This window comes from Botryllus schlosseri, chromosome 10 (assembly GCF_051294905.1).
Source record: "Botryllus schlosseri isolate E-star chromosome 10, Bs_hap1, whole genome shotgun sequence".
Lineage (NCBI taxonomy): Eukaryota > Metazoa > Chordata > Ascidiacea > Stolidobranchia > Styelidae > Botryllus > Botryllus schlosseri.
Window position 1 is genome coordinate 19823446 of NC_137245.1, and position 19081 is coordinate 19842526.

Here is a 19081-nt window from a genome sequence, read left to right on the forward strand (position 1 = left end):
AGCGAGATCGATAGGTCAGTCGTGGTCCGGTAATCTTGAGGATGGACTGTATTTATTTAGTAGTAATTGCTTGTATTTCGACCTGAATGTGGACATGCTCGTCGACTGCCGGATGGCCGGCGGGATACTGTTCCACACATCAGGTCCGGCATATTTGATAGAGCGATGATCTTTTCGGCCGATCATATGATATTTGGACGGCGTGGACGCGCGTGTGTTGTACTTTTTCACTTTTGATTCATAGGTAAAGAAGTCATTGAAATATTCGGGGCAACGATAGGGGGGCGATGGCGCGTTAAAACGGCTATTATTGGAGTCGGGACCGTAACTACCGCTCCCCAACCCCCCAATTGGGAGTTGAGGGCCCGAAATCGAAGGAAGCCCAATTTATTTCGTGAATTAACATGAATGATAGAGTATTTTTTTAGAAATTCATGAGACATTTTCAAAAGTTTGCGCGCTGCGCGCGATTTAATATTGTCATGTATCTTGATGTTGGAGTCCCCGTCAACCAACAAAAATACGCATGATTTATGGATATGGGAGACTTCGGCGTCGGCCATCGTCACGACACACCAAGACATATGAAGTTAGAGGCCATGTAACATGCGACTCCGAGAAGTGTGCCAGAAGGATCGGCAGCGAGAAGACCTAGTCCAAAAGGAATGCCCTTGTGCTGACCGAAAACTTCGATATATATACAATATATGTTTAATTGTCCATTGGCGCCTCAATGGCTGGCGTCGAATGTTCCTGTTCTGGCGACCTTAACCCTACAGGACAAATGCCATCCCGCAAGGAAAAAATTATTTGATAGTAAAGAAATACCAATATGAAATCATGTGCATCTTTTAGTTTGGTACGTCTTGACGATTTCCATATCTTCTGACATCGCAGATATAGGAGGTCACGAAATATTATCATGTAAAGAAGTCAATATAACAACGATTCCGCCGAAGATGTTTAGTTATTATTTAGGGGTCGTACCTTTTCCAACATACCACATCGACCATATATTGACCGATTCATACTTGAATTATATAAATTTGTGATCGGTGTGGAGCTTCAAAAGTGGGCGATGGGTCGAAAAAGGTTGGGAACCACTGACGTAGACCATAAAATTCTCATCTCAAAATTGGGGTCTTACGGATTTCGGGGCCCACAACTTGAGCTCATGAAAAGTTACCTCACTGGACGCCAACAAATGGTTGCAATCTCAAACACCTTGTCCTCTCCTCACCTGGTAACCTGACAAGATGGCGTAGTGGTTAAGCGTCTGGCTTCTTGATCGGTAGGTCGTCGGTTCGTTTCCCGGCCGGGTCAGACCAAAGACCTAATTAGTAACACTGGTATCCATGGCTACCCTGCTTGGCGCTATTGCTCATGGGATAGCATGGAGGGGTGGTGAATGACTTAGAAAGCCATAAAGGCTATATCTGCACTTCCTTGTCCAGCGGCATATGCACATCATGCACTTATGGTATGCATATGCGCAGATCGTGTGTATGTGTATCATGAGTCGGTGTATATGGCGCAAAAACATCAAGGACAAAAATTAAATTACGTCCTTTCCCTGTGGTGTACCCCAAGTCTCAGTACTTGGACCGGTCCTCTTCACCATATGTGTCAACGGCATATTTGAAACCTCCTCATTGAACACCAGCACATTGTTCGCTTATGATATACTCACCTCCTCTCTTCCGCATCTTCAACGGCAGAGCTGGATGCCCTGACTATAGCGACCAAATATGGCGAACAAAACCACTTGCGTTATACTCATAATCGCCAATCAAATAATAATCAACAACAACAACATGCTGGAGACTATAGGCTATATGTTCTTATTTAAAACAAAACAAACATTGCTGTGCTGATGATATCGTACACACGTCAGAAACATAGTGGCAAGATTTCATAGGCTGGTCGACCTCAATAACCAATTTGTCATAACTATATAGAGATGAAAGTCGATTGTTCCGTCTCGATTCTTAGAACAGGATTGAAATTTAAATCTGTGAGCAGCGATCTGTTCATAGATTTTTCTAATTCCACTTTTGGTTCAGTTCCTAGGACACATAATGCTGACAGCATCACAACCATGTTAGAGCTCCAAGCACGCTTCTACGATGTGTAGATAAAATATGAATACCCCATTTCTACGCGTACAGAGAACGAATCTACCTAAGACGCGCGCAAATCGTTTGCATAAGCACATCATTGAAATAATTAAAACTGGATCGAGTGGCCAATATGAAATCCCATCCGAATTACGTCAATCTCGTTTAGGATTTCTGTGATGTTTAGTAGTTGAAACCTTTCAAACTGCGTGGGCCTTGAGATCGCGGGCTGTCGCGCCTGAAATTAAACATAAAGTAAGGAAGTATTTAAGAACAGTGGTTCTCAAGCTTTTTAAGACACCCCCCCCCCCCTTATGATGGTGAAAGATTTCTCGCCAGCCTTATCGTCATATCACAAAACGCAGCCAGGGTGCTAGCAAACCTAACAGATAGCTTAATGGCACGGAAGGTTAGGACTGTGGATCAGGGATTTTTAAATATGAAATTGAGACTAAATACAGAGCAATAATGATGAAGTGAAGGAGAAAATTTTTTCAGCGGAGGGGGCGCACCCCAGTTTTAGTACCACTGCCGTAGAATTATCATGGTGAAATATACTGAGAACAAGTTTAATCAAGACCTGCATTATTCGATTTTTAGTGCGGATTTTATCAGTATTTTTTATAAAAAGTTTCTTCAGACTCTCGCGGGCCGCACAGAACGGGCCGTAGTTTGCTCACCCCTGCTCTAAATTATCATCGAAGTGCGGCCTGTCCTACATTTCATGCCGGCCTGGGTTCTTATACTCTTTAAATCCTTAATCCAATCGAAGTTACTATGGCATCCTCTGTTGGAGGGCTGCTAGTAAAACTGCACTCGAGCCACTGCAAAAACTACAACATGTACTCCGTATCATAGCTAGTGTCCCAAATGGGCCTGGTGGTCCATCCAACAAGTCGCTGCTGAAGAGATTCGGTGTTCTAAACATAGAAGATGCGCGGAAACTAGAAATCGCCAAGTTTATGCTGTATCATGAAGGGTTACCAAACCATACGGCCTCTTTTTTACTTTTTTGAAAGTGTCCTCGGAGGAATTATGATCGTATACAACTATTTACTTACTTGAGTAGATTTAAAGTCAGTCAATTCTACTTCAAGTCGTTTTAAAGGACGATATCTAGGCCAAATCGTACTTGAGTAGTTCTGCGTCGCTACTTCTACTCCTACTAGAATAGCTTAATTATTTCTTCACTACTTTGGCCACCTCTTCAAATATCAATAGTCTCTTGCAGCGGAACGTTTGTAAAGAGACTATATAGAGATATCAAATGAGCTAAGGAACACCTCTGAATTCCGGTCGCAACGGGTCATTGTTATGGCTATTGTGTTGCGGTTACCCGATTGTTCTAAACAATGCCGATGTTTCAGACTTGGAAGACAGATTCTAGGTGGATCAGTGACTGATCATTATTTTAATTTACATTTTCGGAATCGGTGCAACAGTAGCTTTCGATCAAGACCGAATTCAGTAATTTCTGTGCTCGGGAAGATAGCTTTTGAATTGCCAGAAATCCTACAGTCGCTTACGCAAAACAATTCTCAACTCCAGCCTCGGCGAAGCGGAACGAAGCTGAAAAACCGGTCGTTTCAGTTCCATGTTTAATTTCTATAGTTAAACCATTTGTGTGACGTTTTAATACCGGCCCTGCACTCATTAATATTAAACCATGCAGTCGAGTTATTTAATGGAATCTTAAAGCAGTACGATCATTCGTCCGACGATGATGTTCGATGCATTCCGTCCGACGGTCACATTCGATATAGTTACATATTCTATCTTCTATTTGACTGGTATAGCTCCCCAGTCCCCACGTAACAAAAGTTTTCAACTTTTTGAGTGGTGTTCAAAACTCATTTAGGTCTGAGGATATTATAATGATCTCTAGGACTCAAGTCAATGTTTCGTAGGTTACCATATCTTGAGATCCGAAAACGAGGACACTTTTCAAAAATTCTGAAAGCCCTTTTAGTACCGGCTAAGAAAACTGGTGAATTTGAATAGTTTTCTTCTAAAACTTCTTTGCTGACTTTTATATTCTCTGCTTTACTTTTCATTCAGTGTGCAATGTGCAATTGTGCATGCCTCTTCTCTATATCACCTAGATGCCCGGGGGAAGCGAGTGGCGCAGTTCGTTAAACACTGCAGGCATCACGACACCAATGGTTGCTGGTTCGAGTCTCGGCTCTGCCACTTTCTATGTGTTGGAGGTTTATCTGGGCTCCTCATCGCCGATCCCGCTGTAAATACAGCGCCTTGAAAAGCCCAGAAGAAGAGAGAGCCGAACTCTGGAAAGATGGCAGCTAAAGACCAGTAAAACGAAGCAAGAACGCAGAAGACCTTGTGATAATGCAATTAATGTGCTGGGCGCAAATAACCATAATTACAGGCGATAAGCGCCAATGTTGTAAATAAAACAAACAAACAAACCTAGAGGCCCAGGGGGTGTCTGATTTCGAATACTACCCGTTTCGACATCTTCCTATCTTTTGATTGTATCGCAGTCTTGTGGTGTTTTGAAATGATGAAAATAATATTAAACTGAAACTGATACTGAATAGTAGCCGACTCCACCGATAAACGATTTCGCCTGTACTCACTATACCCAGCCGGCAGGGAATTGGATTTGGATTTAGACATGAATTTGAAATTAGTTGGCTCATGTCTGATCCAGTGATCCTGATGTTTTCGGCTGATCGGCGTCGCCAAGTCGCTAGAACGCAAACGCCGTCGGCTGCGAAACGGTGGTGGTGTTGGAGTTGGGAGTCTATTGTGAGTGTTTATAAGGTAGCGTATGGTTCTTCGTTTCACAAAAATTAATTTATGCGAAGAGTGTTAAAATGTTATTGTTTTGCGCAAAGTTACGAACGCTGTTTTATACGCACGCATGGTTTTAGTTCATCATATCCATTTTACACATTTTGACAAAATTTACTTCATGTGAAGTTTTGAGGAGGGTTGGTGCGATGACATGCAAAATAAGGTCAATAACATGCAAAAATAAGGTCGGTCGCGACCTGCAAAATAAGGTCAGTCACATGCAAAATAAGGTCAGTCTACGTATAAATCCAAATCTATACTTCAATTACAAATCCAACTCTTTTTCTTATGAAAACTAGATTCAAAATATCGTTTCTATATAGTAGCCTACTTTTACCTTGGAATTCATCCTCATCTATATCTCAAATCTTGAGATGTTTCAATCAAAAGATAATCATACGATAATTTCGATTACGAGGTCAGTCGCATGTGGAATAATATTATCATTCCGCACAAATTAATCGGAAGATATTTCAACAAAATATAATCAGACGATTATTACGATTACGAGGTGACTAGCGACTGATTTTATTGTGCACATCAACACTGCTTATATTGAAACATCTTCAGATTTGAAATGTAAGTAAGCAGTCTTATTACTTTAATGTTGAAATCACTATAGGAAACATATTTGACATTACATTTGATTTTTCATAAGAAAACAGTTGAATTTAAAACTTGGATTTGTGGTAGTCCTACATATTTGGATCAAGCAATCAATCAGGTTCATTAATAGTTTCATCGTTTCAAAACATCACAAGACTGCGATACAATGGAAAGATAGGAATGTGTCAAAACAACTTGAAGACCTTTCTTATACGACTCATCTCGTAATCGTAATAATTGTCTGATTATATTTTGTTGTAACATCTTCATTATTAGCATATAGATGAAGAATGTCAATCATGAAAGTACTTGAAAGTAGAAAGGAAAGATATTTCAAATTTATTTTTGATAAGATAACGAGTTGGATTTGTAATTGAAGTATGGATTTGGATTTATGCGCGGACTGATAATAATATTCTACATGCGACTGACTTGGTAATCGAGCTAATCATGATTATCTTTTGATTGAAGCATCTTAAGATTCAGCATATATATAAGGAATTTCAATGTTGGAAGTTGGCTACTACATAGGAAAGATATTTTGACTTAATTTTTCATAAGGAAAGAGTTGGAATTGTAATTGAAGAATAGATATGGATTTATGCGCAGACTGAACTTATTTTGCAAATTATTGACCTCATTTTGCATGTCATCGCACCAACCCTAGTGGAAGTTTTCATTTTCCTTCGGAGATAACTTGGTCATGATTAACTCTGAAACAATGTGATAAACATAATAGGATATGTGACCATGTATCTAAATTCTTCAAACCGGTGTCAGTCCAATGCCGCTCGTCCGCTCGACAACGACGGTGCAGATAGCCTATTGCCTCGTAAGGCCTTTTGTCTTGGACCATCCCTCCATGCTATGCCAATTGCCGATAATGCTGAGCGCCAAGCCATGGATGCCAGTTTTACTAATCAGGTCTTTGGTGTGTCCCGGCCTGGGATTGCACCTTCCGATCCAACAAGCTGGACGCTCTGCGTCCACCCCTACACTATCTGTCAGATACAGTACCGTGATTGGATATATCCACTGGTATCTTAACACTACGACATGCTTGATGTTTAGGCAGCTTGTAACTAACCCAAGTCGCAATGTCGTTTTTATTGATTGTCTTCAATCTCGTATAACATAACTAGAAAGCCATTAATTATTTCCTTGGAAATTTTATTTTACCATTTTCCATATTTTGAGGGCACCTAAATTGACTTTGTGAGCCTAATATTGATGCAAAAGTAATCCGCAAACTGTGACAAATGGGAAATTCTGCGGGAAAGCGTATGAACAAAGTTGAGAGCGCATCTGGAAGGAGTGGAAGCCATGCCACGTTGGCTCTGCCACCACATGTCCATGTCGGGGCTTCCACGCCTATGATGCGACGGGAAGGCTCGGCCAACATCGAAGGAAAAAATGTTATGGTGAGTTACAGCCACCAAGATGCCGAAGTAATGAGAAGTATTAAAGGTAAGAAAACTCACTTCCTCAGTATTGCGTCTTGGACCCTTGTGATTGCTGCTGACACCGCTTCTTATGATTTCAAACACAAGATATTCTTTCGGCTACTTATTGACATACCGGTACACATGCACATTGTATCAATCATTAGGACGTGGTTTTTGATATATTCGTTCATTGTGATTGCTATAGCTATGATTTCTATTTTTTGTACCAGTGTAATAACGCAAGTATTTTGTTACAATGCGTGTATTCTAGTTTAGGACAATGTGAGTCAAACAATAGCAATGTGAGCACAATAATGTTTGATGCAATTTACCAATCTCAAACCATTAGATACTGTAGTAACATAAAACTTCGATCTGGCTTTCAGTTCAAGTTTTTATTTTGTATTGTTATTCTAATAGGCGCTTTGGAATCTGCTGGACTTACCGTATGGGTCGATGAAACAGGGCTGAACCCAGGAGCAGCGTACCTCAGAGAAATTGGTGCTGCCATAGTAGATTCATCAGTATTCCTTACCATTCTTAGCCAGGACTCTGTACAGTCCAAATATTGTCAGGTAAGGCATTCGACTAACTGAATACCTTCAGTATGACAACCATTTATCAAGGTTGGATTTAGTTCGTTCAATGACATTTAGCAAATGTAATGAATGTTTGATGTCATCAGCTCCTAAGATATTCCACGACAACGACTTGACAGTTTTCGAACCATAGTATGACAGTAACTATCCAAAACTGACTCATTGAATGAAAGATTTTTTCAAGACATTTACAATCAAAACAAATCATTCTCTTTTGTAAGGAATGAATGAATCTATTATACAATCAAAACAATAATGATTCTCTTTCTGTCCCAGTTATTGTATAACCCAGGTTTACCAACGTCTTGGCAGCAACCAACCTAGTCGGTTTTAAAATTGATAACTTCATCACAGTTGGAATTTACTTTGCAACATTTTTCAGTAGACTAATGGATAAATATATGCCTGCTGTATAAGTTAGGTGTAGTAGCTGGATCATCTGATTTTTAGAAATGAGAGATATAGCCTAATTCGGCTAATTGTCTTCCGGTTTGGTCAAGCCTGGCACAATCCATGCAGGATAAAAGAGCCTGGGCATACTTTAGGATATAGCACAAAGCAATACACTTGTCATGGCATTATTTGTGAATGAATTGGATATTACATAATAATCGTTACTATAATGATTGGCATCGACTCCAGTTCCTTAGCTGAAGCTGACACATAGACACTAGATGTAGGCTTGATAATGCCTTGAAAGTAAAAAACTTAGGGTAACGGGATTGGTTATGTAGCCTATATCCTTTAAAAATTGCAATAATGATTAAGTAGGCATAAGGTATATAAAATTATACTTATTCTTAGCTACAATTACGGCACTGCATTGATGACGTTATTGATCGTGATAGTCACGTGTTGATACTTTAGTATCATGTTCATTCTTCCCATATACTTGTCATGTCGCAATATTTAGTGTCTTTGAAAATCAAGTATTCACAAACTCAAATGCCCTATATTTTTCCATAAATGAGTTTGTTACGACGGATAATCATCTCAATTACTTGCGGCCTGTGGGATTAGGTTCAACCAACAATCTCTTGCATTATTGATACTTCGCTAATCAGCACAATGTGTCTAGCCATTTGGCATTCATGACAGGTTTTACCATACCCGGCATTGTCATCTTTTGACGTCACTACTTCGGCTTGTAATTGAATAGAAATTTATGATGTTGTTTGTACCCCTACTTGAGTAGCATCATTGACTACTTCTGACAGCTGGTGGTGCGAAGATGAACATGAACATCTACTTGACTACTCATGAAAAGTATAACTATTCTATTACTGACCTCCAAAGTTACATATGCACCATATATCCGTATATGTAATTTTCTGTTTTAAATTGCATTCAGGAAGAGTTGTTACAACGTAAGTCTTTTTTCAGGATGAGACGTCCCTGGCGTACATTTCCAATAAAAGTATTTTCGCAGTGTCCATAGCGCCGTACGAAGAAGTCTCGCAAGTCATGGACCTGGGGATGTGAGTTTTATTGATCAGGGTGTTTAAAATCCACCCGTGAAGGTAGCCAATGTGGATAATTATGTTCCTTTCCTGTTTGTTGTTTAGGAAGTTAACTTTGTCCACTGTCCAATGGCATTTCGTGACGCCTACGGCTATGGAAGAGGAACTGAAACCGCTAATCGAAAGTATCAAAGCTTCGTTGGCGGCCAAAACGGAATTGGATCTGGAAGAACCCGGTAATCTACGTCAAACTCTTTCTTATGTAGAATATATACCTATATTATCATAAATATTATATATATATATTATGCTACATTTTGGAGTGTCCATACCCACTGTAAAATATTTACTCTCGATAGATGTATATCTCCTGCACTATGTTACATAATTTTTTCTGACTGCTGACCATGCCGCTTTGATTAATTAATTTTTTTTTTGTTCTAGAGGACGATCCGGAAGGAGCAAACACCAATTTCATTATTAACAAACAGGCTTTTCGGTTTCGGAAGAGACTGACTAAAAGAGAGCTGTCGGTAGATTCAATCGACGCCGATGACGAGTCGGACGTTGCGGATCGGGAGTTTTGGGGAGCGAATTTCGGTAAAGACACCCAAGTGGAATGGAAAAGGTATTCAATTTTAGTTGCTTTAAAGCAGTGGTTCTTAACCTTGCCTTGGGGGGCGCTGGCGATTTTGAAGGGGGCGGAAACGTTCAGGGGGCAATATGGGGGGCGCTGGGCTCAGGGGGGCGGTATGGGGGGCGCTGGAGAAAAATGGCTTCGCAGTAGATGATGCGGTGGTAGGACATATCCCTAATGAGTATTCAGAGCAAATTAATACCGAAAACTTCGACATATAGGTTTAATTGTCCATGGGCGCCTAAATGACTGGCACCGAATGTTACTGTCTTGGCAATCTGAACCCCAGAAGACGAATTCCATCTGGCAAGGAAAAATTACATACCAGTGAAGAAATCCCAATTTGAAATCGTGTGCGTCTTTTAGTTTAGTACGATTGGGCGACAGTCATATCTAAAGCTAGATATTCCTATTGGGCGATATGCCTGTTGGGGGATTCTATATTTTTTGATATAGCAGACAGGAGGTCACGAAATAACATCATGCAACGAAGTCATACCAACGGGTTCGCCCGCCCGAATATGTTTAATTATTAGTTACGGGCCCTACAGTTTCCAAGACACCTCACAATGTTCGCTCTACATTTTGACGAGTCTGCGCACACTTAACAACTCACTGCGCAGACCCTTGGACAACAGTGCGTAACGACTAAAAAGAGGTCATAACTTCGGATTTGTTGTGCGCAACGTATAGATTTTCTGTGCGCAGAGACCGTGTCAGCACTGCGCACGTGCGCAGCTTAGAGGGAACATTGCACCTCACTCAGCTCTAACGGTAAATCTATGGTAACGTGAGCAGAGAGGACAAGAAATTGATTGCAATATATATGCAATTCCCGATCTTACTGACCGATTTTATCATGAATTATCGAAAGTTTTCGCGCCTCGCACTGGCTCGCTAAACAGCTGATTTCGTGGCTAGAGCGAACAACGTGATGGGGGGCGGTCGGTTTATCACCCTATGGGAGCCCAAGACCCAAGATTTTTGGGGGGGCCTGACGAAGTGCCGTTTCGTTCCTGCCAACGGGTATACGCCCGAAGATGTATAATTATTATTGAGGGGTCCTACCTTTTCAATCACACATCACTCAGCTCTACCGGTAAATCTGTTTACGTGAGCAGAGAGAGGATAAAAATTGATATCAATATAAATGCAATTCCCGATCATATTGACCGATTCAATCATTAATTATTGAAATTTTTCGCGCTTTGCGCGTCTAGCCGAGAATTGTTGGATCAGTAAACGGACACCTAATGTAGATGACTAGTATCAGCAAATAGCGGATAGCCGAAGGAGGGTCTGGGGGCGAAGCCCCCCGGAAGTCTGGCTTATCACCCGATGAGGGGCCCAAGACCAACGTTTTTTTTGGGGGGGGGGGGCTGAGGAAGTGCTGTTACGGCCCTGGTAACGAATTAATTGTACCTACGGGCACGCCCGAATATGTTTAATTAATAATTACGTCCCCTTTATTTACCCATACAACAGCTCACTCAGCGCTACTGGTAAATCTGATAACGTGGGCTGAGAGGATAAAAAGTTTATAGCGACTTATATATGTAATTACCACCTATTCATTCATGCATTATAGAAAATTTTGGTACCTTAGGGCGACAAGGCCACACAAACTTTGCCTACCATCGAAATCACGCTATACGGCGTTCTTGGAGGCGAAGCCCTCAGAAGTTTGGTTTATCACGCTATGGGTGCGCAAGGCAATCGTTTTTAGGCGGGTTGACGAAGTGCTGTTACGGCACTCCCTCTTAGTCATTGTCTTTATTACATTCCTTACAATATGAGGTTGGGGGGCGCTGGAGCACGATAATTTTTGAAAGGGGGCGCTGGAGGAAAAAAGGTTAAGAACCACTGCTTTAAAGTTATAAGCTTGCTGTGTTTAGTATGAGATAGCTGTATATACATAACTTAGGTTGGGAACTATTTACTTTATGGTCAGTCCAAGGGCAGTCGACATCCATTGGTCAGTACTCGATGTGGCTTGTTATCTCTGAAAATCAATTGAAATGGTGTCTTGGTGAGATATGTCGGCAGGCTAGGTGTCTCCGCAGAAACTATTCTGTGCATCTTTTGGAGTAAGTGCCAAGCATGAGACGTTGATTGTGCGTCAACATAGGCAATGGCGTGTGCTTTTTTGTAGTACTAAATTAGGTTTTCCCTACCTGCACTCCTTGGTGATTTACACTGCTTCCATTTCTTGCAAGTTTTTGAGACAAAAAAACTTAGTTTTTATGCTTTGGATTTTGTACAACGTAGTTGTTAGCAGACTTTTGGACAACTAGAAAATATTCAGCATTTCCAAATTTTATCACAATTAAAATTACCGGATTCGAGAAAACTTGGACATTCAATCAAGTTTCATTAATATAAAATCATAAAATCACTCTTATGAGCGTGAAAATAGCAAATGTCTGTACAGCAAGCTTGCCTCATTTCGCACTATACAGTTCTCTTGTAGGATTTACAGGAAGTCCCGAAATTAAAATTAGAGCTAAGAAAAATTCAGGAAATTAGGTTAGAATTAGATTACTGGCAATTCGCTCTAATTACTCTAGTTAGACAAGTAGAATTATGTAGTTTTCCAAGTCTGGCTGTGGGATATGTTTGGGAGCGAAATTGTCACAATAAGTGGGCGAAGTAGCCCAGTGTCACAGTCACAGTACCTTGTAACTGAATATATTTTTTAAAATTGCACCTATTTATAGTTTTGTTAGTCGTAAAGTGGTGCACCGCATTTTCAAGAACAGCCCACTCCGATTAACCGAGCTGTAAGTATGCAACCCCCCGTGATCAAATGTTAATTTTTGAAGCTTCTTACTCACTCGAAGACAGCAATTTTTACACACACTGGTATTTGGGTAGAAATTCATGATACTACTCCCTAATTACAAGTAGAAGTAGCAATTTCTAAGACATGTTAAGATTAGAGCCCGACCGATATTGGATTTCTGAGCCGATACCGATAACACCGATATCCAGTACCTCCACCGATAACCTCGATATATTCAGCCGATATTCAAAATGTATGGAATCTAGCTCAAGGCCCATATTTAACACCTCAGAGCATTTATTTCAACAACTTTACAGCCATTGATATGCTTGAACATGAAATAAATGATCTAGGGCAGGGGCGGGCAACTTCTCGAGTCGGCGGGCCGCATATAGGAAAATTAAGTACTTGGCAGGCCGGATTGCTGAATCGATACAATATTCGCCCATTCATCCAAATTCCACATATACACGGAATAAATCGCATTTAATGAATACATTTTAACGACAGTAATGTCACTTCAAAGCCATTTCTCGCCGATAATGACGAAGACAATGTGGATTTGAGAATAGCATTGTCATACAGGCGCCGCCATGTCTGCTTCTATCTGATCAATCAACACACGGTGCCATCCTCAATTAAGATTTCAAGGAGTTCGATAACCCCGGTACCCCTAATTTACCAACACATATATTCGTTTGGATTGAGTAGGTGACGAGATAGCATCGTTGTTCAACTGTGTGGCCTGAGAAATCTCGATAATGAATTCATGCGGTCCGCGACCTCTACGAAATTTGAAAAGTGGCCCGCGACCCGTTTTGAGTTGGCGACCCCTGGTATAAACAGTGTTTTCGTCTTACAAAAGCCTAGAAGTGTGCCGTGCTACAAGTCGGCGGTTACAGAATGAAAAATAAGAAATATCAGCCTGGTGTAATTGACCATTGTAGTCGACAAACACCATGATTACCACAAACGAAATTAGGGTTGAGTACATCGCAAATGCCGATAATGCAAGTCTTCTCGCTTCGACGAACTTACGCGTAAGCTCCACTCTAGCACGCTGCGCATATACGTATATAATAACATGCACATGCAGTCACTAAAATTTGACGTTGTAAGCAAGTAGTGGGAAATCTCGGCAGACTAGGGCCGCGTGCCACATTATCATGTAAAACGGAAAACTGTCCGCGGGCCGGACAAAATCCCTTCGCGGGCCGTATGTTGCCCACCCCTGATCTAGGGGCTATAAAAATATATCAAAAGCACCAATCCAGCAGTTGCAGATTACAGTTCACGAAGCACAATTTCTCGGCGCTTTCTCCAAGGAGTGAACTTCTGTGGTCTTTCATAAATGATGTATATAGTACTAAACACAGTGAGCAGTCTTTCACTTGGTACCTAGTGGCACAGCAAGGATTGGAAATCTTTCTTCATTTCGGTTCCACCGCTCCCTTGCAGGGGATCTTTCCTTCAATGGTTTCACCAAATATTGATATTCTTCTGGCAGAGCACCTGGAGCCTTCAGCACATCATCAACAAATAGCTGAAGAGAAAGTTGAAAACAACTCAAATTGTCCATGTCTGCAACTGCTCCACCCATCCCCCTTGGGCCTTGACCATGACCAGCATTTCAACAATCAATTGATCAATATTTTACGCTCTTTCGTCAGAATTGGCCAATGTCATCATGGAATCAAAAATGTTCGGATCTGTTATTGGCTTTACTCCACCTTTGCTTGATTTTCTTGCCCTCTATGCTCGCATATTTCCTATCATGGTGGCCCCGCAGGTCTCAGCCCTCAGTCAGAGTGTCAGACGACTTCATACATTACTGGTATAATTAGCTCTGTTGGTACCGAACCAATAGCACTATCTTCAGAGAAACGTTTCGACGCGACGCTTTTCTCTATCATCACGAGGGCCAGTCCAGCATGATTGAAGTTCTCATTTCTCTTACTGATTGAAATCTTCTGCAGACAACTATCCATCCAGGATCCAGCTGCTCTCTGTCTTTGGTGATCGATTGATTACTGCAGGGGGATTCCCACGAAGTCAGCGGGGCATAACGGTGATTAGTTATCTACAATATTTTTCAGATAGGAACGCCTACTGCCCGCTATGCAGCATGCACTATATGCAGCTTGGCCATTTATTTTTCTAATTTACCACCCTCACGTCTTCTATCGACTTCTCTGACTCCCTGCCACCATGTTGTGACGTCATGAAAAAGGCCGATATTTTTTTACCTTCAATGGCCGATACCGATATTTCTCTCCAAGCGTGATATCGACTCGATATTATCGGCGAGCCGATAATCGGTCGGGCTCTAGTTAAGATTACTCCGAGTGTAATTAGAATATGAAAGGGCCAAAACTACTGAAAAAGAAGTTTGAATAGCAGATTATGTCGAGGTCTATACTTGAGCGCCAGTGCTGACTAATATGACCATCTCTATTCCCGCTGATAAGCTCGCGTCAAGCTCACACTTTCATATGTGTGTATTGGAGTCGACCTTTATCAAAATACATCAGCTCAATATTTGTCTACAAAAGGAGTTTTGTGTACCATCGTTAAAATTGTACATTTAACGCTCTGTAATAAATTTGAGAGTTCATTCCATGCTGGTGACGTCATATTTTGTGATGCGATTGTTGATATACAATGTTCTTTCCAATTCTCTACTAGTTGCTGACGATTACCCCTGACGAGTGTCAGCCGAAAATATTCAGGTTTATTTCAATATGGGTATAATATTCAATTGTATATTCAAGCTGTTGCATTGATGTTTCATTATGTGCGATGTCACTCTTCACGCATCCGATGTCTCGTTGGCAGATTTGTCGAAGCCATGAACGACTCTTACCAGAAGCTGTGGGTGCAAATGACGGTTTCCGATCAACAGCGGCAGCTGCTGATCCACCTCATGAGCAGGGAAATGGCGGTGAAGAGAGGCGTCGTTACTTTCGCGCAATTCAAAAGTGAGGCGCCAATCAGCTCGCTCATTCTGGTTTCGGCCTGTTCCTAACCCCCGGCTACCTTTTCTATGCAGAGTTTTGCACCCGCGGACGAGAAGTGCTGCCGCTTTCGCAAGCCATTAGGCTGTATGCCGCTCAGACCTATGCTATGAAGGGAGTGTTTGACGTGAATTCAAGCGTTCGGCTTTCTGCTATCGATAATTTGAGTAAGTTTATGTGATCTGATCGGAGGCTCTCTTTCCGCTCTAAATTTTTTAGGTAAAACGAATTTTCATATTTTGTATAAGCGATTGTAGTTTTGGAACATGTTTGTATCAATTTACAGGCAAAATTGTCATGATGTCCGAGTGTATTTTCGAAAATTGCACCTATCCATACTCCTGTAGTATCGTTTGTCATTTCCCAACCTGCAATTTCAAAAGTAACCACCTAAAATTAGTAAATTTATACCTAGTTTGTAGTTGGTTGACTAAAAAAAAAGGTCATTTTTCCGACTCGACTCCAGAAATATACACTTTTGTTGAATTCTCCGTTGGTTGACTAAAAAAATGGTCAACTTTCCGGCTCAAATCCTGAAATACCCCCCGGGACGTTACTTGAGTACTGATTTCCTATTTCTCAGTCGAATTTTAACATACATTTAACCAAAATTTTCAAAATAGAGGACATTTGGACGTCCTCCATGGACACTTCCAAAAAAGTACTTTATGTCTTTTTTCAAAGTACTGGGAGATCGCAGCGTTGTGGCAATCTCCAGTAAGCATTCCATCGTAATCATAATTAGCAGTTCTATTATTGTCGTCTGCTCAAGACGTGCACTGCGGAACATAAGGCGCAATGCTATGTAATCAACAGATAGGAGGATGTCGAAACGACCAAGAACAGTCTATCAATCTAACATCCAACTCGGCCCACTGGTAGTAGGTGTATTAACCCACGACTCTTTCTTTTCATCCTTGGTCTTTTCACCCTCTTTCTTGTATTAGTCCTTTGTAGGGTCTAACTCTGGGCTTTTTAGAAAAGCGCCATTAGAACAGAGACAGCTATGGCTGGATTGGGTCTGACAACTCGAATTTGTATGCAGAAAAATACCAGTCGCGGGCCGTGATCGATTCCTTGCTGGACCTGCTGGAAGACGAGGAGGAAGACCCGGACGTACTGGTGGTGGCGGCTATGTCTTTGGCTCACGCCGCCAAAGGTATCAAAGTTTTTAAAGCCAGGGCGGAAGAGAGGTGAGCAATGAGCATTGTTAAAAGTAGATTCACTCAATTGCCCCAGTCCGCCATTAATTGATATTTTTATCAATTCAAAAACACCACAAGATTGAGATATAATAAAAAGATGGTGGTTGTTGAAATCACTTGAGAATTGGGATAGTAATTATGGGGTATGCAGACTGAATGAAAAGTGGTAAAAGAAAATATGGAAGCGATGAAAATCAATGAAGAATATGTCTGTAGGAGTTCATGTCAGATCAAAGGCTGGCTAGTATTTATTGACGCACATATTTCAGTTTGGTGAAATGTCTGGCGCACCCCGACCGGCTGGTGCGCGAGAGCGGCTGCCTGGCGCTGGGTCGGTTGAAAAGCAAAAAGGCAGTCGCCAAGTTGGTGCAGATCTGGCGCAACGACTACATATCCACAGTGCGGGAAGCCGCGCAGATCGCCATCAATCAGATCGGCGGGGATGACGCCGAGCAGGCCATGCACGTCACGAAGCTGCTGTCGGAGGAGATAACCGAAATCAAGAAGATGCCGCATTAGAGAGGGGTTTAACGTACAGTCCGTGATGTACTGAGGTGTACTGTCATTGTGCCTCTTGCATCTAGTAGCATATGTTCGCTTGATGTTGTAAGACAGTGGTTCCCAAATTTGTCTTTATCTCGCCATAAAATCTACAGGTCGGCAGTAACAAAGTACTTCTACTTTTCTGTAGTACTCAAGTAGGTTTTATCTGCTTGTTTTGCTTAATCAGGTATTTTGTATGTACGCTACTTCTTCTTCATACTATTTTATAGTATATATATATATATATGTATAAGACAGCCTAATTAGCGCACTTTTCCCTTCCTAAATGCCTCTAAGCGCAACATATATCATATCTGAGTTGTAATATGATATCAAATTAGGGAATGAAAACTTGAGTACTTGAAATTGATGATTTGTGGTGGCTATCATAGTTTGGTACCAAGATATCTTGTATCATGGATTTCTCAAGGAACCAAGAAATGATGCCTATTGCCTTTGTGAAGATTTTGGGAGATCACCCAAATACCAAATTCCTTCTGATGTTTCTTCTCTAATGAAAGGTACAGATTAGCTGCATGTGATCATTGTATAGCAGTGCTAGACTAGGCTGACATGCTCGTTCGTGCTTGTTTTGTTTGTGTTTCTTGGAGTGGTGGAGTTTGATGCACAGCTCGATAAAACTTAACTTTTTAGCGTTGGGATTGAGAATCTTGTTATCAATTGCGATTGCATGATATTTTTTTTGGTATTTACCTTTACACCATTTGTTCACTCCTCCGTCAATCTCAGCGATTTTGATTAACTGTGAGTCGCTTCAACTCCGGTTTATAGCTAATATGCTTGCTTAACACAAATACAGAACAATTCAATTGCTCATGTTCACTTATCCGATACACATATTTTATTATTTGTGACATACAATTATGGACTATGCATTCATCTCACCAGTACTTCTTTGATACAGCATCAATTGCCTGTAAATATTTTGTCTGGAATTTTCATATCATGCACCATGCACTCGAAACTATACCAGTCGTTGGTAGTAAGACTTTTGGGGTTTCTGCTTACCCAGTTGAGTAGAATTTCTTAAATTTTGTCATTTATGAAATATTATACTACATGAATTTTATAGCTACTGTGTTCATTTTTTCAGTGAAGAGTATTGTGTATTTTGCTTCGAACAGAACCAATATTCAAATAAATATATAGAACCTAAAACCCTATGTTGTTGCTGGCAAACGAACCGGTCTTCAAAAATGTTCAACTGTTAAAATTGATCGTGGGACGTACACTATACGGTCACCAAACGCCGCACAGTAATGCAGGATCACACCAGTGTTGGGATGACTCGAGTCACCTTTTCCGTATGACTTGACTCGAGTCACTTTGCAAAAATGACTTGACTCGACTCCTCAGAAATGCGGATTGACTCGTGACTCGGAGCAAAATTCACGAGTCAATTTCAAGTCATTAAGTAAACGGTGTCGATTAAATCACCCTATATTATGTATGTTTTGGTCGTTAGCGATGCGCTGGTGTCACTTGGGAGAGCAACCAGTCTTCAATAATTTTAAGTGTCACTGATCATCCATCAATTGTTACATCACAAATATATTGACCGCTTACGATACCATCACACCTACGTTGTCGTAGTAGCAGTAGATTTATCTAATCGCATCGTATCTCGATTTCTTAGGCAGCTTAGTGCTTACATTGCGCAGTGCTATCCTGTATGATTTAAATCGAACAAATATAGTTCATGCCTTTATATTCTCACGGAGGTGTAGGTGGGTAGTGCCTATTGTACCACATCAATTTGTTCAACTTCTCGAGGCTTCGTATTCGATCCTTTATATTGGCTGATAAAATCAGACAGTAGCATAGCTATACAGTTG

General features: G+C 41.0%; 1 protein-coding gene across 2 annotated transcripts; it reads left to right on the top strand.

Moving 5' to 3' along the window:
* Positions 1 to 6131: 6131 nt before the first annotated feature.
* LOC145448003 (uncharacterized) lies at positions 6132 to 18822 on the top strand. Of its 2 annotated transcripts, none has more exons than XM_080326312.1 (9): positions 6132 to 7170; positions 7344 to 7560; positions 8968 to 9062; positions 9150 to 9280; positions 9489 to 9672; positions 15299 to 15441; positions 15513 to 15644; positions 16523 to 16670; positions 16952 to 18822. In XM_080326312.1, exons 1-9 carry the CDS (start codon positions 6800 to 6802, stop codon positions 17199 to 17201), a joined length of 1671 nt encoding a protein of 556 aa, XP_080182438.1. In that variant the 5' UTR covers positions 6132 to 6799; the 3' UTR covers positions 17202 to 18822. The 2 variants fall into 2 exon arrangements, with proteins under 2 accessions (XP_080182438.1, XP_080182439.1); XM_080326313.1 differs by having other exon boundaries at positions 6145 to 7007; positions 7406 to 7560.
* Positions 18823 to 19081: the final 259 nt, after the last annotated feature.